Source organism: Mustela lutreola, chromosome 8 (assembly GCF_030435805.1).
Source record: "Mustela lutreola isolate mMusLut2 chromosome 8, mMusLut2.pri, whole genome shotgun sequence".
NCBI lineage: Eukaryota > Metazoa > Chordata > Mammalia > Carnivora > Mustelidae > Mustela > Mustela lutreola.
In genome coordinates, this window is record NC_081297.1 from 13984785 (window position 1) to 14012041 (window position 27257).

Genomic DNA, 27257 nt, shown 5'->3' on the forward strand with positions numbered 1-27257 from the left:
GAGGTAGCAAACGGGCAGTAAGACAGACTAGTCAAGACAAATCCTACTGGGAGACTTCTTTAGTTTGGGTGGTCAGCACTCTCTGAGAAGTAGTCATTTAAGCCCAGAGCATGGAGGAGGGGGATGGTTGGTGGTTGGGGTCTAGGCAGTCCACAGCCTCCAGAACTGAGGCATGCCCACTTAGAACTCCAACGAGGCAAGGTAAAACTGGAAGAAGCCAGCTGGGAATTCTACAGATATTATTACATGATCTTTCCTTCTTGCACAACTCAGGATTAATAAATTAAAATTTTGCCATCAGATTAAGCAATGGTAGATCATAACACCTGGCCTGAATTTGACAAATGAGGACATGGCTACTCAGATCTTGGTGGGTCTGGCTTTCTCCAGCTTTGCAAATCAAGGTCAGGTGTCCTGAATTTGTAGATCTCTGACTAATTTCTACGTCGGGCTCAGTAATGCTCTCTCACATAATACAGCTGGTTAAAATGTGCAAGTGACAGAAAACATCCAGAGAAATTTCTCTGCTCCAGGACTGTTTCAGCAACCCTCTGAAGGGTGGATTCTGACCCTCACCAATGTGTGACCTGCCTCATTCTATAAATACGGTGTTGCAGCTGTCTCAGAGTGTCATCTGTTCATTTCTGGAAGGGCTCCCTTCAGATTGTATACCTATTAGCATATAATCTTCCCTTCTGATTCACTGCAAGTCTAGGCTTTGTTGGAGGCAGAGGCTACTTTAGGCAAAATGATTCCACTTCCAACAAGTTTTACACTCAAAAAAGAAGAAGAAGAAGAAGAGGAGGAGGAGGAAGAAGACAACAAAAAAGAAAAGAAAGAAAGAAAACAAAAGAAAAAAGAAAACTCCAAACAAAAGCCTAATCTATTTCATTTCTCTGTGTGTCTGTGCAAAGGCTCTGCTTTTAAGCCAGGACAATACCCTAACATGTAATAACTTAAAATCATTTGTATCTGTGTCTTTGACTTTAGAAAAAGAATCTAGTTCTAGTTCCTAAACACACGAGCACCCTAAACGATCCAGGACACGTCTCTAAACACTCTACCCCTGAAGACAGTATACTGTTCTTGCTCGCTTTTATTTATTTATTTTTTTCTCCAAATAGTTTCTTTTTTCCACTCCTTCAGCCCCTTCTGGTTTTTCAGAGCTGGGACTCTTGTTGGGAGAAGTGTCTACAGGTGAGGCTAAGGCCATCTTGGTAAAAGGCATTTAAAAACAGGGGGAACCGTTCTCATTTCGGGTCAGTTCCCTGATCTTCCCTGAAGATCAGTTTCTGCTTCTGCAGGGAGTCTCGCGTCTGTCTACCGCAGGTGCTTTCCGGAGGAGCCCACTGAGGCCCCAGACGTCCGGCGAGAGCCCCTGCGTTACTCTGCGAACTCAGTGAAGGTTTAGGGTACACAGAACCCCGTATGGAACACGGCAGAACCCCTGTCCAGAAACGCGGGGACGCACATAAAACGGTGTTTCTACCGAACGCTATTTGCTTTCCGTCGCGTTCATCTGCGGCTCAAGCCCCTCGCCGCGGGGGGGCCTTCGCGAAGGTAAACGTTTCCCACCTGGTGGCGCGAGTCAGGACGCGTCCTGGAAGGAGGAGGTCGGAAGCACGGTTCCCAGGGGGGCGCCAGCGGGGAGCAGCGGCTGCGGGCGTCGGTGGAACCCCGCGCGGCAGCGCGTCCCCCGGGCCGGCGGCGGGGCGTGCGGGAGCGCGGGGCGGCCGGGGCGCACGCGGCTGCGGGCGGGGCGGGCTCTGGGCGCAGCTGCGCGGCGGGCGCGGCGCGCGCGGCGCGGTGGGCGGGCTCGGAGCTTCCCTCCGCGGGGCGGCGACGCGCGGCGCCACCGGGTGTTTACCTGGCGTCCTAGCAACGGGCCGCGCGCGGAGGGGGCGCGGAGCCTGGCGCTGCAGGTGAGTGCGGCGGGTGGGCGCAGGGCGGCCGCCCGGGGGGGGACTCGCCGCTGCTCCTGCGGCCCCGGGCCCCGCAGCTCGCGCTCGCCCCGCGCTGGGGTCCTTGCAGCCTAACGCGTGGTTCGAGAGATGGGGGCGTCTCCTCCGCCTCTTCGCTTTTTTCCCCTCGGGCCCGAGATCCGTCCCCTCGCCTTCTCTTTCCCTCCCGCACGGAGCCCCTGCCTCCCCGCCGACACCTGGCCCCTGCCGGGCCACGTCCTGCTCCTTCGCCCCCGAGCCCCCTCCCACCCTCGATCCCCCTGCAGCACCCCATCTCCTCCTTATCCGTTCTCTCTGCTTCTCAGGTCCACTCCCTGCCTCTCTTCCCCTTTCTCCTCCGCCCTTGCGCCTGTGCCTCCTTCTAGCTGTCCCGTCTTCGTGGCCTGCCCCTTCCTGCCCGTCCTCCTCACCCCTCATCCCTAGACACGGAGTCTCAGTTCTAACGCTCGTCACCCGCCTGGTGGCTGCCATCAGCGCGGGTTTCCCCATAGGGGCTGAGTGTACTTTGATTAAGAGCGCTCTTCATGCCAGTTCCTGAAATGTCACTTTTTCTGTAGCTTCATCATTCTCGCAAGGCCAGGGTGCGCCCTGACGCCCGGCCCATGTTACCAGCCGCATTTCTAGATCTCAGAGTGGAGGCTCACATTCCCTCGAGCCTCATAAAGAATTCGGGTTTGCTTCTGCTCAAATGTTACAGAAATTATTCACGGACGGGTTTCATTTTATTAAGGATAACAGGAAGCTTGCCACTAGCCCTTGAAAAAGAAAAATTCTTTACAGCGATTTGATTAGTACAGAAAATGAGAATTCGTAGAGAAAATGAATGTAAGTGATTTTCAATTTATGCAAACACATGCATAAAAACTTTTTTCCTGTTAATCATTAAACTTTTAACAATCGCACCTGAAAGATATGTACTATGTATTCACATGTTTTCGTTGCAACCATGGTTCTTGGGCCAAAAGGACACCTGGGTTGAAACCGGGGAACAACCCGTTTTGATAAAAAGTGTTTTGTATTTTTACCTGAATTATACTGACCATTTTTTAACACCTCTGGAATTAGTGGAATAAATGTTGTAGTTCTGGTTCTTTGGTAAATGAAACCATTAGAAATTTCCTAGACTTAGCATGAAAAACACTAGATTACCCTTTTTTCTTTTTAAAATTTATTCAGTTAAGCCTACAAAGTATTTTTTTTAAGCCTTTTTTTTTTTTAAACCTATCTTGTCTTGTTTGGGATTTTGTTCTATCCCCCCCGCCCCCGATAATATTTTATATGCCTTCTGGATTCTCCTAGGCCCCCCTGAAATTTTCTTGGAGCTTCTGCTAAACTGCCTTCTCAAATCAAACTGGTTCATTTTTGCAGCTCCTGGTTTACCAGATTTAGAGAAACAGTTTGAAATGATTCAAAAGTGCTACAGTTTTTTTACAGTTACTTTTGTATAAAAATTTATCATGATGAAAAGACCTTTTTGCATTTCTTAGCTCTTTTTAAAGTTCTCCCAGGAAGTTGCTGTCTGAGATGTTCACTGCTACATTCTTGGGTAATCTGTGTACGTCCACATTTTCCTTTAAGATAGTACAAGAAGGAAATGATACACACGCCATAGTTTTACAAAACCATTGAAACAAATGGTATAGTTAAGATTAAAAACAGAACTGTGCACCCAGGACTTTCTTACACAATAAACTTATTTGTACTTACCTTGCACTCTCATAATATTGGGCAAATCAACAGTGTTACGTATAAGATCAATATATGCTTTTGTGTTCTGAATCAAGCAGTAGAAACAAACTACTGGAATACTAGAATAAATGCACAAAAAAGTTTGTATTCTAGTTGTATACATCTTATTTTACTAGCAATATATACAGACATAAATATATATATATATATACAGATATAAAAATATATGCATATTTATATACACATATGTCAGCCATTCTCAGCCCTGAGGAGTATCATTTTTTATAACAAATGTCTTGTAATGCCTACTTTGCTACTCCAAAATCAAAATCCTAGATAATAATTCTACATACATGCACAGTTTTAAATGCTGTTAGTGTGCTGACTGTAAAATAAAGGAAAATTAAAAGGTAAATCATCATAATACAGTAGCAGCATGGAAATGCTCAGGTACCACTATACTAGAATATGCAATGAAGTAGTCAGAGGCTCCCTCCTTACATAGAATTACCTACTGTGAATGCAGTGGCTCCAGATGTAGGCTGATACAAACATGTCATTGAAACTTAAATGGCGTGATCAGCGTGGCCATCAATGGCATGCTTTTCCAAAACACTGAGCTCTTGGTAGACTTCCATATAAAACAAAGTGTGTACAACCTTCCTTTGACTTACATGATAGTGGCAATCCGGAAAATTCAGTGTATATCAAAACTATGGGGAAAATACTTTGTGATTATCTGTAAAGTGGAGCTAGGTTCTAAGCACAGGTATTACTTACCTGAAGTTTTTCACCTGCTAGATGCCTGGAGATTGTGGCATAATTCTTTCTGTCGTGCACATTGCTGGACGTCTTACATGCTTGGTCCTCATCATTAATGTCAATGATGTCCCCTTCTTATCACTTTGAAAATGAAATGTCTTTTATAACACTTCTGTATTATGAGTACTGCTTCCCTGGGAACCACTGATCTAGGTGTCCTGTTACTGGATATCAAGATTGAATACAGTGCAAACCCCATAATCTCCAAGTTATTTCTGTAGAGTCTTGGTACTTCTAAGCTTTAGTCATAATGACGGGGGGGCGGGTGTGTGAGGCAGGGGGGGACGGCTAATTCTATTCTATATTTGACTTTATAAGTGGTCTGATATTCGGGAAGGAGGGCTTTAATGATTCCTAAAGAGCAAAAAGTATAGACTATCAAGGAACAAAGCATTGAATGTTCACAGTGAGAACTTGCTTTCTAACTTGGCTCTTATTTAATGTTACAGATACTATTTTCTTTTTAAAGGAAAGTCAGTGCTGGAGGTGGGAGGGGTGGGGGGTGAGGTAACTGGAGGATAGACATTAAGGAGGGCCGGTGATGTAATGCGCCCTGGGTTTTATAGAAGACTGCTGAATCACTGACCTCTACCTCTGAAAGCAATAATACATTATATGTTAATTGAATTTAAATAAAAATGAGTTTTTTTAAAAAGTCAGAATAACAAAGTTCAGTTTAACAGCATGGTTCTCAACGATGAGCAGCCCTGGCTCGGAGGAGTGCTGTTCACCACCTCCGGCTCCCACACACCTACGGACCAAAGGCCTCCAGGCGACCACCCTCCAGTTCTTCCTTCCACCCTTGGAGTTCTCTAGTTCTGTTTGCTGCCCAGTGACTTGGATTTCCCCTCTTAGGCCCAGGGAAATGAGAAAGTAACTTAACTTCAGGGCAGACAGATATTGGAAAACCCAAGCGCCCCGCCCATCACTTTTCCTTAGATCTGGCTCAGTAACAAGGAACTATTTTATTGCATTAAAGAGCAATTCGAAGATTAAAAAATCAGCCACTACAATTAATAAGCAGAATGTGGGTTGGATGGCTTGAAAATAAAAGGCTTGAAAATGAGAACCGTTCTGGGGAAAAGGGGCTTGCGATCCTCTGTTTCTCTTTCCATTCCCCTGCAGTGTGTGTGCTAAGCTCAGATCGGAGCCTTGACGGATCCCATGGGTGTGGCTCTGAGGAAATCCGCGCAGTGGACTGCTGCAGGTTACGGAACCAGAACCTTGGAAATCACTCCTCTCAATGAGGCGATACTGAAAGAAATTATGATCTTCGTGGAGAGTTTTATCTACAAACATCCCCAAGAGGCAAAATATGTTTTTGTAGAACCACTTGAATGGAAAACAAACTTGGACCCCTCAGCGTTTGAATCGGGATATATAGTCAGGTAAGCCGGTGAATCGCTTCTAGCAACTAGTATCGTCATTGTACATATTTCTGTTAATGGGTTTGTAGGTTTCCGGCAAGTTATTTAACATCTGTGAATCTAAGAAATATTCTGACCCAGGGATGGTGGATGAGAGGCACTCAGGTGAATCTGAGGATATTTTGTTTGGCCAACACAGTATTCATCTAATTTTTAAATTTTTATCTGAATTTCTTTTGATATGGGATGCATTTCCCCAGGTCACCACACTCCCAGAATTAGCTTCTGCTTCATATTTGGGCGTTCTGCTCACCCATTCCACCCTCCAGGTGCAAGTAGCCATTGGTTTTGTGATCTCGGATAGAGACAAAATCCCCTCTGGTATTTAAATCTCCTAATTCCTGGGGCGGTGGAGAGAGAGTGGTAAATTCTGCTCACTACTACAAATTTTTGACAATTAGTATTGTCCTCAAATGAGAACCTTCCAACTCTGAGATTTTAAAAAAGATCCTACCTCTACCTCAAACAGGGGGCTGTCAACTTAGCTCTTGCAAAGAACATAGGTAAAATATATATGTATTTATGTAAATGTAATCATAATTATAAAAGACTGATTTGCATATGCATATGTAAATCTTTTCTGTTGTTCTGGTCAGCTTCAGTTTATTTTCTACTTTCAGACACTAGGAGCTTCTTTTCTGTCACCGTGTTCCTCCCTGGTTTTGCATGTGAGCTTTTATTTATTTTTTTAAAAGATTTTATTTATTTATTTGACAAATACAGTTCACAAGTAGGCAGAGAGGCAGGCAGAGAGAGAGGAGGAAGCAGGCCCCCTGCTGAGCAGAGAGCCCGATGTGGGACTGTATCCCAGGACCCTGGAATCATGACCCAGGCCGAAGGCAGAGGCTTTAACCCAAGGAGCCATCCAGGCGCCCCCCACATGTGAGCTTTTAAAGCCTGACCTTATCCAAGACCGGTCACTAACCAGCCTCAGCTCCCTAGAAATGCCTTTTCCATTTTTTCCCTTTGGGGTTATTTGTGAGAATAAACTCTGAATTTCATTCTTAGAACTGAAAAGCCATTCTTGAATTGCATTTCAAGAGCACTTTGGTTCTGCCCTAATGATTACCTTCTCTCTGAATTTCCTGGTGTCTTTTTTTTTTTTTTTTAATTGTATTTTATATCTATCTGTGCCTACGGTCACTTCCTCCCAAAGTGCTTGCCATTATTTAATGCTCCTACTTCAGTTCAGTCTAGTGTCACACATCGTTTTTCCTGACCTTTGAAAGATGAACTCATCTGCAAAACCCTGTAGTTCAAAAACATAGGAACTACTTAACACAAAGATGGATTTAAAGCAGATGTCAGAGGAATATCATGACTGTCATTGTATCTTGCCTCTGTCCTTATTTTGCATTGCAAGTACATGTATGACCATATCTATGACCTACTTAGGTGGTTATTACACACACCTCAGTTAAATCACTATTTCTCTTTTTTTGTCCTTGTCTGATTTTTTTTTTTTTTTTTTGCTCTATTTCCATTCTTATAATTCTGCATCCAGTCTTCACACACACTGGTCCCTATTAAGCAGGATGTCTCCACATTTTGGCACCATGTGTGTTTTGAACCAGCTGCCCCTTGATTATCTTCCTTCTGTCAAATTGGCAGGGCAACTTTTCCTTGTGCCTATATATCCATTTTCTATCCATTGTTCTTGTTTCTGGCCTTTATGGTTGATATCTCTGATGTTAGAAGGGAAAAGAAGGATCTTAGAGTAACACTTGTTGTATTTGAAGGAAACCATTCCTTTGTGGCTTGATGAAAACAGGTAGGTACTGATTGTCCCGAAGAAAGCAAAGGATACAGCTGAAATTTCGATACTAGTAGAAAATACCAAATGTTTACACATCCAAGTCTTGACCATTCTCCTTGCTCTACTCCCCAAATCAAAGAACTGTTAGCAACCCATAGCCACTTGGTATGTTGTGTCTAGTAATATAACAAGTGATATAGACCAGAGATGCCTTCAATGGCTGGAAGAATGTATGATTATTATTTTTTTAAATTTTTAAATTTTTTAATAAACATATAATGTATTATTAGCCCCAGGGGTACAGGTCTGTGAATTGCCAGGTTTACACACTTCACAGCACTCACCATAGCTCATACCCTCCCCAATGTCCATAACCCCACCACCCTCTCCTGATGCCCCAAGAATGTATTATTAAAAGAGCCCCAGCTGCCTCATTCTTTGCCCACATGCACTCTTCTTGCTTAGCTGTTGGTCCTTAGAACACTTTATATTCACTTATTTAAAGCAGGGAAACTGCTATCCTTTCAAATAAGATTCAGGTCTATAAGTCCACATAGATACAGATACCTTAGTCATCATAAAAGCTTTGAGCTTGGAGTCCCTGGGTATGTTTCTCCCAAAGCCAGAATGTTCTTGGGTATTTTAGAATATTTAGGCCAATTCTTCTTCTTGGGAATAGATATTCTCTCAGCTTCTTGTTCTAAAACAAGTTGGTTATATCTGCTTGGAAATTCTGTTGAAAGAAGCAAGCTACGCCCTTCTGTTGATGTCTTTTGTATTTATACGTATGGCCTGATTTCTCATTTGATGTTGTGCATCTCCAGATGCACTCTTTGTAACAGTCAGTAAAAGTGTGATCAGCCTTCTCCTGAATTAGTCTAACAAGCATCTAACGTCGAAACCAATCCACTCATCCGGCACTGGAAAGGTTTTATATTTCATTGCCCATCTTCTTTTGTGAGGGTCATTGTTGAGTAGATAGACACGTCACTTTCCACACGTTAGATGACGCGTTGTTTTCCTTTAAAATCATTTCCAATGTACAGCTCTTTGTCATTTAATAACACTTGTCATCGTCTTTATTCAATGTTTTGGGGAAAATAGCTCCACTTTCATTTTGATGGAAATCTTAGGTCTCCTTGTATTACCATTTTCAATTGCTTTTGTTCTCATCAGACAGGATGAGATTACTGATCTTTCTAAGGTACCTTAGAATGAAGCCTAAGTCCCTCTAAGCTAAGGACAGATGACACCCTCCAATGATTGACACGATCTGTTGGTGGCACACAGAGTTGAGTTGCTTTGACTCATTAGACTGGACCTTGGGAAATTTAGAAACCGTGTAAGTGTTCAGAATCACTCAGTGAAAATGTTACTACCTGTATTCTTCTCTCCTTCTTTGGGAGAACTATGATTTTTGAATCATATCGGCTTTAATCTTGTGGTATTTCAGACAGCTGAGGTCTCTCTCCTGTCTCAGTGATTTCTGAGTTGGGATAAAGTCCCCTTCTGGTAGGACTTCTGGGTGGATGAGAAGTCAGGCCCTGAGCACTGGCCCTGGTCCTGCCCACTTCCCTCTCAATTCGTGCCTTTCTGGTTTCTAGTTTTCTTTTTTTATTCTTCTGTAAATTTCCACAGGCATCTCTTTTAATGCTTATTTCCCATACTCCTTGGTAATGGGCATTGTTTGATCTTTTTGCCTTTTTGTTCTAGTTCTCTTATCAATGTCACGAAGGCTCAGTTACATGATCTCCGATCTTAAAACTGTATCAATAATTATTATGTCTTGGTAAAACTTCTTTTTAAAAGATTTTATGTATTTATTGGAGAGAGAAAGAGAATGAGCAAGCAGGGGAAAAGCAGAGGGAGAGGGACAAGTAGACTGCACTCAGCGCGGAGCCTGACAGGACTTATGACCCTGAGACCACGCCCTCAGCCAAAACCAAGAGTCAGACACAAGCAACTGAGCCACCCAGATGCCCCATATTGTGATGATACTTCTATGTCATGCTGTTAAGATCAATGGCCATAACTTTAGTTAGCTGAGCTCTTTGTCTTTCATTCCTGAGAATTACTAACTAGTTTCTCAACGATAGCTTCATTTCCCTTGTTACTATTTAGACTCATTTATTGAGTAATTACCATATTCTGGACACTAAAGTAGGCACTGGGGATGAAATAAATGAGACATTCTCCTCCTCTCTCGCTTTATAGTATGAGCTCTAGTATTTTCAGCGCCTTCCCCAATTCCAGTTTAAACGTCTTTTGGTCAGGTCAGTGGATTTCATTTACAGCACATTCATCTTGACCTCACGAGGCAGGTGCTGTATTTTTCTTTCCAGAGTGCTTTCTTCGGGCATTAGAAACTGTGAGCCCAGAAACAAACCTGCTCTTCCGTATCCTTATAGCTGGCGTTCAGGTCCTAGTGCTCTGCGAGCTACAGGTTTCAAGCAGTGGGAGCAATGAAATCTGTGTCCTGTGCCCTTGACTTCTCCCATTTCTCACCAGGAGTTTCACCTTCTCGGGTTCAGTGGCTTAATATTGTTGGCATTCAGTCGGCTTATAACTTAGTCTTGTCATCATCCACTTAGCATGCATGGCCAGCCCGGTACAAACCTTTAAGAAATCGCCTCGGTCCTCTAGACATTTTTCCAAAAGCTTCATTTTAGAGAAAACACACATTCTGTATCCAACACACAGCACTGGTCAGTCTAGAAATCTTTTACTCATTTATTCCTCTTCTTTTTATTGAGCTCCTTCTATGTGCAGTTACTATGTAAGTTACTGCACATACAGCAGTGGGTAAAAGTCCCTGTCTCAGCCTCCTTTTGCTGCTGTAATAAATTATCACACACTCAGTGGTTTAAAACAACGCAGATCTAATCACTCATGGTTCTGGAGGCGAAAGACTAAAATGAATCTATAGGGTTAACATCAAGGTGTCCACGGGGCTGTGTTCCTTCTGGGGGCTAGAGGAAAATCCATTCTTGCCTTTTCCAGCTTCTGGAGGCTACCTACGTTCCCAGGCTCCTGGGTCTGTGTAACTCTGACCTCTGCTTCCATGTCACGTGGGCTCTTCTGACTTGACCCTCCTGCATATTTCAGAATCTTCCCACCTCAAGCTCCTTAACTTAACCCATTTTCATAGGCCCTTTTGCCACATGAGGCAACACATTTATGGGTTTCGGGTTTAGGACATGGACGTCTTTGGGGAGCCACCATTCTGCACCCCACATTCTCTATGCTCTAGTTCCGTTTCTAGTGAAATAGTGCTCTTAGTAGATCTGAGTCTAAGCCTGTCAGGCTTACTGTTTCTGATGAACCGGCAAAATTCCACATCTGCTTATCTGCATTACACTGTGAAGTATGTTAGGTCAGGTCTTAAGATGAGAACAGTTTTGCCAGGGATATCCATATATAATAAAAACTTAGGCAGTTTAGTTAATGTTGCAAGTGGTAGAAACCTACAAAAATATGACTGCCATAAAAACATTTAATACCTTTTAAATGCCGACCTAAAAAATAATTAAAATGGACAGAAACACAAATCCAGGGGACTCAGTAACTTCTGATCAGGACAAGTCCATTTAGAAAAACTGCTTATTATCCTAAAGTAAACCAAATGAGGGGGTTTAGAGTAGGAAAAGCAGTCCACAGAGGGAATCTAGTTTGTTTCCTCTTTTTTTTTTTTTATAGCTTTTTTTTCATAAACACAGAGTAGCCAAGAAAATTCCTGACCACTAATTACTGCGGTGTAAATTTTATAAATAATATAACATTAGAAATCCCCAAAACATGAATGGTCCTGTAGAACCAGTGATTTTTTTTTTTTTTACAAGATCTCCAACACATTGTTAGAAAAACAAAAAACAAAAACTGTGATTGAGTTCATGTAAGTATTCCAGAAACTTGCTGAAGTTTTCCTTCCTGGATATCTTGTATGGCTCTCTGTGGTCACCAGTAAGGCTGAGAACTTAAGGGTCTGAGTGTGGCCAAGGTAGGAAGAGATGGGTTTCTCACCAGAAGTATTTATATTTTGTGTTTTTTAATGAGATCTGGGAATAATCTGTCAAAATGTCTTGCATTTAACTTCACTAGCATCTAGGTAAAGATTACCTAATCTTAAGCTTTCAATACACATTTATTTATTAATTTGTGTATGTATGTATATATGTATGCATGTATTTTTTTAATTTATTTTCCTAGTGAAACAACAGTCAAATCAGAAGAAGTTGACAAAGATGGGCAGCCCTTGCTGTTCCTCTCTGTGCCTCACATTAAGATCAGGAGCTTCGGGCAGCTGTCCCGCTTCTTGCTTACTGCCAAAGATACAAAACTGAAGGAAGCACAGGCCTGTATCGAAGGTGATATCTCCGCTCCTGTCTGTGATTTGATTTGATTTCTTTTAGAAACACAAACTTGGGAGGAGTTGTCATTTGTTACAGCCTCTTAGAAAAAGTTCCGTGACCTAAAAGGTTAAAAGTCCTATGTTCGACTTCATAAACATGTCATTCATTTTTCTTGGCTGAAGGTCCTACTCATATCCAGTTTCCACTTTAAAACAAAAAGGGCTAATACTTTGCCACTAGCAAGCTTCTAGATTTCTCTAATTTTAGCATGTGGTTTAAAGAGAGGCTTCCTAGCTTCTGTGAAGGACCGGTGGCCTGTAGCCTTTGAGGTCCACATGGGAAAGAAGGCAGATTAGCAAGGGCATCCCCGGAGGACCCCCTCTACTCTGCTCGGAGGGATGGTGCTGTGTTTCTTCTCCAGTGAATGTAGCAGAGATAGTGCAGAATAATCCCACTTTTCATTGGTCTCACTCCCGTTCCACTGTGGGCTACATAGGCTTCTGTGAATAGTTTCTTTCACTCAATGGGAAGTGTTTTTCCTCTTAATTAAAGATGTAGATTTCATTATTGTCTAAGCATCTAACATGAAAAAGGAATTGATCAATTGCCTGCTGTAATGAGACTCTCAATTTTTCTTATGATTAGAAATACCTAACGGTAGATAATGATGTCATCTACATGTTTTGCTTCTTTGGAATCGTGTGACTAGAAAGTCCCAAACATGAGGTGCCTGGGTCCCGCCTCCCCTCATTCTTCGCTGTGTCTATTCCTGTGACATGGCAAGATGATCCTTTAAAAAAAAAAAAATTAAGATGTGAACCTCAGGACACCACCCTTTTCTTATCTCTTGCCTACTCTTCTTTATTAGGCTATCTATACATCATAGCTACTCTGCTGAGGAGGAATGAAATCTTAAAAGTAAAGCTGAATTCAAAGGGATTGTTATTAGCATCAAATTCAATTTTAAATATGAAACTAATACATAGACTGGCTGTTATAGATCTGGTTTGGCTAAATGTGTATCCACTGCTGTGTTTTGTCCTTTAAGAGTTCTAGGTCCAACTCTCAGTTTTGGGTCTAAATTCCATGGTACATGGTAATTTGGAGGTCAGGTTTCTGTCTTTCCCCCAAATAATTCCATTTCCTTTTTCATGAGTCTTTAGGAAATGATTGCTGTAAGGGTAAGTTGAGATGCTCAGTAAGTGGGTGATTCCTAGATCTCCTTCCCCCGACCCTCCCCTCCTGTGAGCTTTTCTAAGAGGCCCTACGTCTTTTCTGCTATTTCCTGGTGCCACAGTCCCCTTCCTGTTGCAGGGCTAATGCACTTCTCTTCATATCAATCAGATTGAGTTTTCTGGACTAGTCCCATAGGCCCTTTCTCCCTCCCTGTCCAAATGCACACATACTTTATCTTACCTGAATTCCCCCTTCCCAAATAAGGCTTTGCTCCCTTCTTCCCCTGCCCTTCTTCCTCACTTGCAACGTCATGATTCTTTGGCTTTTACCAAATTCTGTTTTCAGCCTCTCTAGGGTGGACTTTCACACCTATGTCAGCCTCAATCATGAGTTAGGATTGAAGTTTTTCAGTGTAACTTGGTATGTGTGTAAGTACTGGCCAGACTTGTTTTTCCAACTCGAACATCAAAAGGCACTGAAAATATAAGCAGTTTGAACAGGTGGGAAAGGCTGGCAGTAGATCTGTTGACTGAAAGAAACACGCAGTTTTGGAAAGAAAGCATTTGTGAACACTGAGCACTGGTGCACGTGCACACACACGTGTATGTACACTCACACACACAGTTCTACTGATGATTCTCCTAAGACTAGTATTTCTCTATCTTCAGATCAATCCTGAATATGTTAATTGAATGCCCATTCTGCACAGTGTTCCATAGTCAACTAAAAAAAAAGGATGTCTTGTTCTCTGTCTCGTTAGATGATAGTTGGTGCTGCAGTAGGAGGCAGGGCCTCTCCAGGACTACAAAAAAGCTCCTAAATAGAGCAGAATCTGAAAAGTAGAGTTGAATTCAAAGTGGACCCATCAGAGAAAAGCTTAATGAAAGATGTACATTTGGGTGGGCTTCCGAGGATGTTGTAGTCTTTATGTTTCTTGCAACAGAAGACAAAGAGGGTCATTTTTATTTATTTACTTATTTGATCAGCTAACAGAGATCCCGTAACAAAAATCCTGGGTTTGGATTATAATGCGATGAAAGATGACACATCCGTAGTGAATATTCTTGATAAAATCACCAAAGATGGAGATCCCGAAAGTGAGATTAAGATGAAGCTTGGCGTACTGCTCAAGCACCTGGATCTGCACCTACTGAATCATTCTCTGAAACATATTTCATTGTGAGTCTTTTAGAGAAAAGAAACCTCTAACAACTAGTTACAAAGAATGCTTTCAGATTTGTTTTTTTTTTTTTAAACACACAAAAAATAAAGTATGGAAGTTATTGTGACTGATTTAACATTAATCTCTTCTTAAGATTTCTTTGAGAGAGAGAAAGAACATGCTCGTGTGCATGCGGGGGGCGGGGGATGAGAAGGAGACAGAGAATTTACATGAACTCCCTGCTAAGCTCGGAGCCTGATGCAGGGCAGGATCTCAGGACCCTGAGATCATGATTTGAGCCAAAATCAAGTCGAACACTTCACCAACTGAGCCACCAGGTGCCCCTTAACATTAAATACTATTGGAATAAGATTTTAGTTTATTGCATGGGTATCTCTAATTCGAAAACTTAAACATTTGCAGTTAGCATTGCTAAAACTTTCTGTGGGCGTTTACCTGATTTTGAGGACATGAAATAGCCTTGGTATTTTCAGACTACCAGATAAATGATTAAATAGTAATGCAGATATCACGTAGAGTTTGTAAATTTTAAAACTTGTTCATTTTTCTAATTTTTTCCCCTAGTATTCTAGTATTACCACTAAGAAATCAGGTGAATATTTAAATGAGTATATTTAATGTTGTGTTAAATATGAATCACTGATCTCTTGATGTTTTGAGAGTGTTGTAAGATTATAACACTGCTTAAAGCTAACTGCAATCTTTTAGTTGTTGTATAATTTTGACTACAGTTTTAATTATAAAAAATAATACACCCCCTCCCCAAAATGAAATATTTTCATGTGTTTTCTGGGGATTCTCTTGTAGAGTGTTAAAATGAATTTCTTACTGTTCATTTCAGAGAAATATGTTTAAACCCAGCAATTGTTAAGAACGATATAGAACAGCTGAAACATCTCTCAGGGAAAGGAGAACAAACCGTCTTGGAATCTATCGACTACACCTCAGGTTCATATTATTCTCATAATTTGTTGTGTGTTATGTACAGTAATGATCATTTATAAATGCTTCACTGGCTACATTAGGATTGAATATTTGAAAAAAATGAAAATATAATCATATTTATTTTTTTAAAGCCAACGTATTTTATTTTTGGAGCTCCTCTTAACTCATCGATGATTGGTTTCAGATTATGAATTTTCAAATGGATGCCGAGCCCCACCTTGGAGACAGATTCACGGGGAAATTTGTTATGTGGTGGTGAAACCACATGATGTTGAAACTCTCTGCATTACCTGTAGTGCCGAAGGAGTATTTTTAAATGGTGTAAGTAATTTTTTAAGAACCGTGTTGACTTTGGTGCTTAGCTCTGTCTCTGTTAAACGCAGGCCCGTCTCCAGCACTGAATCCCAACGACCACAGAAAATGCGATACTGTTCTGTGGGATTGACGCAGATCCCTTTGCTCTGTGTTTGCTGAGCAAATCCAAAATAGTTTGAGAATTAGTGCCAGTGTTCTCCATTGTAGGTCATTAAATCGGTCTTCTAAGAAATGCCTTTCAGAGGGACCCACGCCACTTTATAAAATGAAAACCTCCTTAACAGTCAGTTCACTGATTAGTTATATGAGTATTAGGGGAAAGAAAAGGAGGCCCGAGGTAACACAGGAGCCATAACCATAGCTTTTACCCTAAGAGTGGAGGGACAAAGGGAAGGGGAAGCATTACATTGTGGGAGTTTGGAGAAAGTGCCCTCTGAAGCTGGGACCCAGATGTCTAGTGAGGCGGCGTCACTGGGCTGTGCTGGAACCTTAGGATCTCAGAAGATGGACCTTGCAGAGCTGGGACTTAGACCTCTGAGCCGTAGACCCTGATTACATTGGTGATGGTCCCTTGGGAGATGGCCCTCCCTTCCCTACAGAACTGGGACCCATATCTGTGAGGAACGGTCACTTCCAGGCTGTGCTGGTCCCCTTGGAGCTCTGCAGGTCTCCATGAGCCCGGCACGCAGACCTCTGAGGAGAGCAGTGCCCCATTAGCGCTCCTGCCTTCGGGGCTCACAGGAAGATCTTTGCAGAACTGGCAGAGCTGAGACCCAGACCTTTGAAGATGGAGCCCCGGTCAGCTTATAGTGGTATTTCTGAGGGACCTTAATGAGGCAGGTTCTGGGAGTGTAGGGAAAAAACCCTGGGAACTTGAGCCAGCTATTGCTACTGGAAGCAGCAGCTGCCACTGCCAGGGCGGAAGAGCCGCTGCTGGGTTGAGGCTAACAGGAACAGTAGGCAAGAAGGAGGCAGCATGTCCCTTTCCTCCTCCTCCAGGTTTTCAGTCTCCCTTTTACTTCCTGCTGACCTAAGCTGGCAAAGGGGAAACAGCGCGACAGATTCCCAGCCCTGGGCAGCACTAAGCAGAGTGAGAGCCTTCTGAACCTTCTACATTAAAAAGTTTAATTTTGAGGCTCATACTTGCTCACTGAACTTAACTAGGAGCCTGGCTTTCTCCTTGGCCACACCCTGCCCTTGGTGTCTTCAGTGTAATTTGGGGCCGCATAGGCAACATCTGCAGGGAGAACCCAAATCCTGAATGGGGACCCTTTATCACAGAGGACTGTTTGGAGCATGGCTACCTCGTGGTTTGGTTTGTCGTCAAAATACTGGTGCCACTTTCTTTTTTTTTTTTTTTAAAGATTTTATTTATTTATTTGACAGAGATCACAAGCAGACAGAGAGGCAGGCAGAGAGAGAGGAGGAAGCGGGCTCCCTGCTGAGCAGAGAGCCCGATGCGGGACTCGATCCCAGGACCCTGAGATCCTGACCTGAGCCAAAGGCAGCGGCTTAACCCACTGAGCCACCCAGGCGCCCCCTGGTGCCACTTTCTTAATGACCAGCAGGCATCTCTTGTGACATGCCTTGTGCTTTTCTTCTCAGAAGGACACTGTGCCTTATGTCTGCACAGAGAAGGGAGACAACCTCAATCTGATTTTGCTTCCAGTTTGTTTTGATAGTCTAAGAAAGTGAAATTTCAGTTTAGAAAATCAGAGACTTTGACTTTCTAGAGTGGGGCAAGGAGACTTCGTTTCTATCAAAGTCTATTGACCTACGTATAACTGTGTTTCGGAAATCTCTAAGCGCTCCTCTTATTTTCAAAAATGAAAGGAACACAAAACTATTCAGTAATTACAACAAAATGTGTAACACGTGAGAGTTACATGGGTATGTATGATGTTTTGTATATATGTGGTTATGTATACAGAGAGTAGACTACAGTTTTTTATATATGCATTTGATTAAGGCAGAACCAAACCTTCCCTGTTAGGGTGGGCAAGCAAATGAAAATGAGGAAAGGAAAGAGACAAAAAGAAAGAGGTACAGACACAAAGGGTGGAGGGACAGATGGTTACATGGAGGCTCTAAGTCTAGAAAATACACCTACAGCAATGGCATTGCATACAGAGCAAGAGCAGAGTGTGACAAACAGAGGCTTTTCTGTGGTGGCATTCTAACCTTGGGGTCTTTTATGACTTCATCAGAGGTTCTTGAAGTCAGAATGCTTTTTTTGCACGAGGGGAGTACAGAGGGAAGAAAGCTCTTGATTCTTTGCTAACTAGCAAAGTGCCCTACATGCATATAGGAGGTACTCAGTAAAGGCATGCTGGATGGAGGGATGGATGGTTGGATGGATGGACAGACAGATGGATAATTTTAAAAGGGAAGGGTTTTGCCTGTATTTTTGATGTATAAAGACTACCACATGGATTGTTCATAGAAGAAAACAGTATGTGGGCTTGGGTTGTGATGTATTGATCAGGTTCAGTAAATAACTAATGATAGCACCAAAATTTCTCTCCCAAAGGGCAAAACAGATGATGAGGGGGGAATTAATTATGAAAGAAAAAGTGAAATTTATAAAGACCTTGTCACATTTTTAAAAGAAAAATCAGCAAAATTCTTGGAAAATATGTCTAAACAGGTAAGTTTATAGTCTTTTGAAATTTCATAGCATAGTGTCACTTGACTAAACTTTCTGTTGAGAGTAATTCTGGTTTTTTTTTTTTTTTTTTTTTGGCCTCTGCTTCTAATTTTTAGAATGTTTTCACAGTAGTTTACAAAATAAGAAATATTTTAAGTGGAGTACTTCCAGAAAATTTCTGATTCTCTTTAGGTAATAGGTGTAAAATATTTCAGATTGCTTCCTAAGTAGCACTTTTCATCTTCCCTTTTGAATTAATAACACTGAGAACAAAGGAGTCAGCCCCATTAATGAAGCCTAGATGTTTTGATTATTTTTGACCCTTTCTGGGCATCCCATGATCACTACCTAATTGGATTGTCTCAATAAGTGTGTCAACTGCATATACATAAGAACTGGGCTTCCTTTGTATCTTTCATGGTTTTTGAATCCGTGTTGGATGAAGAAATCAGCTAATATAGTTGTGAAATAAAATTTTGATTGGAGTTGATGTGGGTAAGAAACAATATGGAAGAAATACTAATGTGATACACTTAAGCTCCAGGCTGATTGTCAAGACGTGTCAGTTCCACAAACCCCGCATGAGATAATCTGCCCAGTCCATTGCTTTCCTTCTGACCCTGCCACTTCCAGAGCATTCTATTTTCTTACTATACTGCTGCTGCTCTTGTACTAAAACTTCTCTTTGTCATTGTGCTGTGACCTTTTTTTTTTTTTTTTTTTTTTTTTTTTTTTAATTTTCTGATGTTTGATCACCTATTTCCTGGACTCCAGTTTTTCTTTGTTGTTGTCATACAATACCTATACAAAACTAAATTTGCCATTTTGACCACTTTGTATATCACCAAGTGCCATTAATTATGTTCATAATGTGCAACAAATACTACTATTTCCAATTTTTTTTCATCATCTCAAACTAAAACTCTGTTCTGATTAAGCAGTAACTTCCTCCTTCCCCAGCTCCTAGGAACCTCTAGTCTCATTGCCTTTTCTAGGTATCTCAAGAAGTGGAATCATACAATATTTGTCCTTTGGTGTTTTGCTTATTTTATTTAGCATAATGTTTTCCAGGTCCATCTTTGTAGCATGTGTCAGAACTTCATTCCTTGGGGATATGACCACATTTTGTTTATCTATTCATTTACAGTGGACGCTTGCTTTGTTTCCACTTTTTGATTACAGTGAAAAATGCTATAAATATTGGCGTACAAGGATCTGAGTTCCTGTTTCAGTTTTGGAGGGTATATACCTAGAGGTGGAATTTCTGGGTCATATGGTAATTCTGTGTTTAACTCTTAGAGGAACTGCGAAACTGTTTCTGCCTAGACTGGACCATTTTATATTCCTGTACAAGGATTCCAGTTTCTCCACATTCTCACCAATACTTGTTATTATCTGTATGTGTCTTTGTGTGTTTATTATAGACCTCTTAGTAAGTATGAAGTGTGGTATCCTATTGTACTTTTGACTTGCGTTTCCCTAATGATTAGTGATGTTAAGCATATTTTCATGTGCTTATTAAGCATTTGTGGGTTTTTCTTTTTTTTAAGAAATGCCTATTTACCTCCTTTGCCCATTTTAAAAAATGGGTTGTCTTTTCATTGTTGAGTTGTAGGAATTCTTTATGTATTGTGAATATCAATCCCTTATCAGATAGAATATTTGCAAATATTTTCTCCCATTCTGTGGGTTGTCTTTTCACTCATCTTGATAGTGTCCTTTGACCCACAAACATTTTTAAGTTTGATGAAGTCCAATGAAAATATTTTTGTTGCCTGAATTTCTGGTACAGTACTTAGGAAACCATTGTCAAATCCAATGTCATGAAGATTTGTCCCTGGTGTTTTGTTGTTTTTTTTTTTTAAATTTCATGGTTTTTGCTCTTAAATTTAGGTCTTTGATTTATTCTGAGTTAAGTTTTGTAGATGGTATGAGTATAGTAAGGATAGAGTTTCATTCTTTTGCTTATAGATATTTTGTTTTCCTAGCATCATTTGTTGAAGGGATTGTTCTTTTCCCCATTGAATGGTCTTGGCAACCATGTTGCAAATCAATTTACCACAGATGTAGGGGATTATATTTGGACTCTCAGTTCTCTTCTATCTTGTCTATCCTTATACAAGTCCCATACTATTTTGACTACTATATCTTTGTGGTAGTTTTGAAATTGATAAGTATAAATCCTCAGACTTTGTTGGTGTTTTTTAAGACTGTTTTAGCTATTTGGGCTCCGTTTACTTCCTATATAAATCTTAGGTTTGGTTTTACCATTTCTGCACAAAACAGCATTGGGATTTTGATAAGAGATTATATTGAATTTGTAGAATGCTTTGTATAGCATTGTCATCTTAATATTAATTTTTCCAGTCATGAACATGGAGTGTCTTTCCATTTGTTTTTGTCTCCTTTCATTTTTTTTTCAGCAGTATTTTATAGTTTTGTGTCAAGCCTTTGCCTCCTTGGTTAAATTTATTTCTAAACATTTCATTCTTTTTGATGCTATTATAAATAGAATTGTTTCCTTAATTTCTGTTCTAATTGTTCACAGCTAGTGTGGAGAAAGAGAAATGATTTTTGAGTGTTTAAATCAGATCTGGCTTTTTTGAAAGTGAAATTCAAAATCAAATCTTGCAGGTTAATCATTGATTAACTCATTTTTTTAAATCTTTAAGTCTTTCTTTTTATTTACTCTTTTTCTTTTTTGGGGCTCCTGGCCGGCTCAGTTGGTTAAGCATCTGCCTTTGGCTCAGGTCATGATCTCAGAGTCCTGGGATCAAGTCCCACATTGGGCTCTCTGCTCAGTGCAGATTTTGCTTCACCCCCTCCCTCTCATGCACTCTCTCTCTTTCTCAATCTCTCTCTCAAATAAATAAATATGATCTTTAAAATAATATTTTTTTTAACGTGGACTCCACATGGAGCCCAACCCAGGACTTGAACTTATAACTGAGATCAGGGGTCAGACACTTGACTGAACCACCCATGTACCCCAGTCTTCAGTTCTTTCTATCTATAAGATCATGTCATCTGCAAACAGAGATAGTTTTACTTCTTCTTTTTCAATTTGGATATTTTTAGAATTTTTTCTTGCCTAATTACTATACCTTTTAGGCCTGTGTTGAATAGAAGCAGTGAAAGCTAGCTCCTTGTCTTATTCCTGATATTAGGGGAAAAATCTTTCAGGCTTTTGCCACTAAATGTGATGTTATCTGTGGGCTTTTCATATATGACCTTTATTATTTTGAGGAGGTTCCCTTCCATTTAGTTTTCCTTTTGTTGGTGTACCCCATAATTTTTGGTTATGCTTCCTGAGTGAAGAAGGCATATAACAGGGAAAAAATTGAAGGTTAACATGTGAAATATTTTTATTTCTCTCTCTCAGTTATTGTTTCTATAATGATAGTTCAAAAATAACTTTTACTTAGAATTTTAAAGGCATTTTTTCCCCACGTGGCCTGTCTGTTTTGACTTTTCTCATCTAAAAGTCTTTAGGATCTTCTCTTATTCAGGATGTTCTGTACTTTTCATGATGATATGGTTGGTGCTGGTTTTGTTGGTTTTTCATTAATGACGACATATGTCCTTCAGAACTAGAAAAATACTTTTTTTGGTATCACATTTTTAATCATTCTTTCCTTTCTGTTCTCTTTGCTCTCTTTTTGAAACTTACTAATTGAATGTTGGGCCTCTGAGACTCATTCTCTGATTTTCTTTTCTGTTGCCCACATTTTGTAAATATTCTTTTACCTTATCTTCAGAACATTGTATGTATCTTTAAAATTTAAGCTCTCATATTTTCAACATTTTGTTTTTGGGTGTTTTTCTCTACCTATCCTATGTTTTCCTTTCTCTTGGGTAAAAGCTAGGAGTTAAACAGCAAGGTCATAGGGTAGCTGTATCTTTAACTTCTTAAGCAATTCATAAACGGTTTTCCAAAGCGGTTGTATTATTTTACATACATACTGGCAATGTATGAGAACTCCAGTTCTTCTACATATTTGTCAATAATTGGTATGGTCAGTCCTCCGATTTAGACATTCTAATAGGTGTGTGTACTGGTATTCCACTGGGTTTTATTTTTTATTTATTTTTTTTTTTTAAAGATTTTATTTATTCATTTGACAGAGAGAGATCACAAGTAGGCAGAGAGGCAGGCAGAGAGAGAGAGAGGAGGAAGCAGGCTCCCTGCTGAGCAGAGAGCCCGATGCGGGACTCAATCCCAGGACCCTGAGATCATGACCTGAGCCGAAGGCAGCGGCTTAACCCACTGAGCCACCCAGGCGCCCTCCACTGGGTTTTAATTTGTATTTCTTGAATGCATTCTTTCATATGCTTATTTTGCCACTCTTATATTATATGTGATAATGTGTCTATTACAATTTTTTGCCCAGTTTTTTATTAGGTTGTTTGATAGTTGTGGAAGATCTTTATATATACTCTTGGCTTACATATTCTGTCAGATATATGACTTGTAAGTATTTTCTTCCAATTTGTGGCTTGTCATTTAATTCTCTAACCCATGTCTTCCAAAAAGCCAGTGTCCTTAATTTTGATGAAGTCCAACTTACTAATTTTTTCTTTATAACATTGTACCTGATAAAGCTTTGCCAAACTCAGAGTCACAAAGGTTTTCTCCAATTTTTTTTTCTAGACGTTTTCAAATATTAGGTTTTACATTTAGGCTTTTTAAAATTTATTTTTTGTACATGATATAAGGCATGGATCAAAGTTTTTTTCTTTTACATATTAATATCAAGTTTTTCCAATGCCATTTGTTGAAAAAAAAAATCCTTTCTCCATTGAATTACCTTTATGCCTTTCTCAAAAATCAGTTGTCTATTTGTGTGGGTGTATTTCTGTTCCAGTGATTTGTCTATTTTTATGCCAGTACCACAATGTCTGATTACTGTAGCTTTATAATAAATCTTGAAGTCAGGTAGTATAAATTCTCCAATGTTCTCCTTTTTCAAACTTGTTTGGGTATTTTACATCTTTTGTAACTCCATTAGAATGTTAGGGTCAGTTTGTCAATTTCTTCATGAAAAGCCTGAAAGAATTATGGTTGAGACTATGATTAGTCTATAGTTTAATTTGGAAAGAGCTAATGTCTTGACAGCACTGAGGTTTCCAATCTATGAGCAGAGTATGTCTTCCCATCTGTTTAGGTCTTTAATTTTCTCAGCAATATTTTGTAACTTTCAGTGCACAGCTCTTGCACATCCCTTATGAAACCTACCTGTAAGTATTTCATATTTTAGAGGCGTTAAAAAGAAAACTACAGGCTCAAAATGGCATCACTTAGGCCAAGTCAACATCCAAGAATTATATTATATTTTATAATATATATATTATTATATTATTTATACCTAAATAACTGCAGTTTCAGCCACCCAGGAGTATAACCCATAACCAACCAACTGCAGCTGCCTGGTCCATACGAAGAAATTTACTGATTTATCCCTTCTGCTTTTTGTAGGAGGGTACCCTTGCCTACCCTTGCCTAAACAATACATTCCTTGCTAATAAATTCCTTTTTTTTAATGCTCTCTGCCTTTAAAAACCTTTCTTTTGTTTAGTTCTGTGAAGCATTTCTTTGCTTGCTAGACAGGATGCTGCTGGATTCATGAATCAATTCATAAAACCCATTAAGTCTTCAAACTTACTCTGTTGAATGTTTATTTAACAAGGGCTATGAGTAATGGTAGTTTTAAAAATTTCAATTTGTGATATGTTTGTATTAAATAAAAATACACTCGATTTTTATATATTGCTTTCATATTCTGAAACACTTATTAATTCTAGTGTCTGCTTTGTGGATCCCAGAGGGTTTCCTATGTAGATGATCATATTGTCTGTGTATAAAGATCATTTTGCCTCTTCCTTTCCAAACTCAGTTCCTTTTTTTTTTTTTTTTCTTTCCTTAATGCACTAGCTGGAACCTCCAGTACAGAATTATATAGAAGTAGTCTCTTGTTCCCAGTGGAAAAGGGAAACCTTTCGGTTTCTTACTATTAAGCATGATGTTAACTATAGCTTTCTCACAGACGAAATTATTATTTGATCTATTTGATATTTGATATTGTTGAGAACTTTTATTAGGAATGTATATTGGATAAAAACAGAGAAGGAGACAAATCCTAAGAGTATCTGAACTGCAGAAAACAAATTGAGGGTTGCTGGAGGGGAGACTGGTGTGGGAATGGGGTAGCTGGGCGATGGCATTAAGGAGCGCACCGGGTGTTACATGCAACTGATGAATCACCTATTTCTACCCTGACATCAGTAAGACACTATATGTTAACTAACTTGAATTTAAATAAAGCCCCAAAAGAGTAATGAATATTGGATTTTATTGAGTGATTACCTATTGAGATAATAGTGTTTTTTTTCTTTTTTAGTTTATGTAGTAAATTACATTGATGAGTTTTCAAACATAAACTAACCTTATCTTCCCAGAATAAATCTCATTTGTTCAGGATATAGTATCCTTCTTATATTTTATGGGATCTAACTTGCTAAGATTTTAAGTTTCACATCTACGTAAGGTTATTTGTTTGTAATTTTCCTTAATATCTTTGGTTTTGCTTATCAGAGTGATACCGGCCTTCTAGAATGAGTTGGGTAGTTTTTTATCCTCTGCAATTTCTGGTAGAGATTGTGCAGAATTGATATTGTTTCTTTCTTACATGTTTGGTAGTGAAGCCATCAGGGCCTGGAGTGTCCTTTGTAGATAAGTTTTTAAGCAACAAATTTCAATGTCTTTAATAGTGAGAGCCATGCTGTTATCTGTTTCTTCTCGAGGGTGTTTTGATAGATTGTCGTTGTTTATTTTTTTGTACTGGGATAAAATACCCATAACCTTTGCTATGTTAACAATTCTGTTTTTTAATTTAAGTAATCTCTACCCCCCAGTGTGAGACCCCCAGTGTGGACATAAAACTCCAATATTAAGAGCAATGTGCTCTACCATCTGAGTCAGCCAGGCACCCTGGTCTTCTTTAAAGGAAATTCTCCATTTCATCTAAGTTGTCAAATTTATGGCCATAACCTTGTTCTAGTTATCCTTTCATTTTTGGCAGCTATTATTACCTCTCTCATTTGTGATACTGGTCGATACTGGTCATTGGTGTGTGTGGGGTTTTTTTTTGATCCATTTGGATAGAGGTATCTTGATTTTCTCAATTTCCTCGAGAGACTTAGCTTTTAGTTTCATTGATTCCCCCCCCCACTTCACTTTGATATTTATTATTTCTTCTCTTATTTTTACTTTGTAGATTAAAACGTGGTTTTTGATGTTAAGGTCTCCCACATTTTTGCTGATTTTCTAGCAGTTGTTGGAGAGAGGTTTTGAAACGTTTCAACTGTAATTGTGGATTTGTAGGATTTTTCTTTTAGTTCTGTTTTTGTTTTTCCAGCTCTGTATATGCATTTAAGATTGCTATATCTTCTTGATAGACGGATCACTCTATCATTATGTGATGTCCCTTTCTCTCCTTGGTAATTTTTCTTTATCTGAAGTCTACTTTTATTGGATATTTTTATAGCCACTCCACCTTGCTTTTAACTACTGTTTGCATGTTATATCTTTCTCCTCCTATTACTTTCAAGCTACCAATATTGTTATACTTGAAGTGAGTTTCTGGTAGACCACATTCAGTTCAGTTGTTTATAAAATAAATTTGTGGGGTGCCTGGGTGGCTCAGCTGGTTAAGCTTCTGCCTTCAGCTCAGGTCATGATCTCAGGGTCCTGGGATTGAGTCCTGCATCGGGCTCTCTGCTCAGCTTCCCCCTCTCTCTCTCTGCCTGCCTCTCTGCCTAGTTGTGATCTCTGTCAAATAAATAAATAAAATCTTAAAAATAAAATAAATTTGTGAAATTCTATTTATGTATCTGCTGGTGTATTTAGATCATTTATATTTAATTATTGATATGTTAGGGTTTACACTTGCTAGTTTACTTTGGTTTCTGTTCCATTTAGTTTTTGTTTTTGTTTTGTTTTGTTTTTTCCCTGCATTTCAGTAGATTACTTGAACATTTTTTAGAATTCTACTTTAATTTATCCATAGTGTCTTGGTATACCTCTCTGTATAGATTTTGTGCCTTTGTTTATTGTGGATATTGTACCATATCATGCAAACATAATTAATTATAATCTGCTGTTTGACATTATACGAGTTTGAGTGAAGCATAGAAACCATGTCTCCTTCAAATAGTAATTGCATGACTCAATCCCTTGCAACTCCTGATATGTCACAAAAAGAAAAAATGTCAACATACTCTTCCTTTGCAAATATACTCCGTGAGAATTTGTCATTTCTCTTTCAACATAAACTTGTTGCAAAAGCTCTAATACTATTATACTGATGAGACTGAAAAAAATACAATTTTAGTACCAATAAAAGGAAATCATATCTCCTTTTAAATCCTCTTACCCAGGGCGTTTGGGTGGCTCAGTGGGTTAAGCCTCTGCCTTCGGCTCAGGTCATGGTCCCAAGGTCCTGGGATCGAGCCCCATGTTGGACTCTCTGCTCAACGGGGAGCCTGCTTCCTCCTCTCTCTCTGCCTGCCTCTCTGCCTACTTGTGATCTCTCTCTGTCAAATAAATAAATAAAAATCTTTAAATCCTCTTACCCTCTCTTGTAATTGTCTTTATTTCTTCTATATACATTGATAACTGTATGAGACATTGTTTTGCTTTAACCATCAAACTTAGAAAATTCAAGAGCAGAGTGAAAGAATTTAGCACACTTTTATTCTTTTCCATTGTTCTTTTCTGCTGTTGTAGTTTTTCTTTTATCATCATGCGTCTTGGCATGGATTTCTTTGAGTTCATTTGTTTAGGATTTCCTCAGCTTCTTGCATCTTAGATTTATGTCTTTTACCAAGGTTGAGAAAATTTCAAATCTTGTTAGAATACATTTTTAGTCTGACTCTTTCCCTCCTTTCTTTCTGTTACTCTGATGACATGAATTTTGGAATTTTTGTTA

At 39.7% G+C, this 27257-nt stretch overlaps 1 protein-coding gene across 2 annotated transcripts in view; it reads left to right on the forward strand.

The window, feature by feature from the left end:
• The first annotated feature begins 1844 nt into the window (after positions 1-1844).
• Positions 1845-27257, forward strand: part of ODAD2 (outer dynein arm docking complex subunit 2) — a 187024-nt gene continuing 161611 nt past the window's right edge. The window contains exons 1-7 of one of the 2 annotated variants that reach the window (XM_059183830.1): positions 1845-1922; positions 5598-5860; positions 11862-12019; positions 14167-14359; positions 15205-15311; positions 15493-15629; positions 18154-18270. In XM_059183830.1, coding sequence (XP_059039813.1) covers positions 5637-5860; positions 11862-12019; positions 14167-14359; positions 15205-15311; positions 15493-15629; positions 18154-18270 — 936 coding nt within the window. In that variant the 5' untranslated portion in view covers positions 1845-1922; positions 5598-5636. Of the gene's footprint in view, positions 1923-5597; positions 5861-11861; positions 12020-14166; positions 14360-15204; positions 15312-15492; positions 15630-17853; positions 17935-18153; positions 18271-27257 lie in introns of those variants that run through there. The other variant, XM_059183831.1, reaches the window with a different exon arrangement.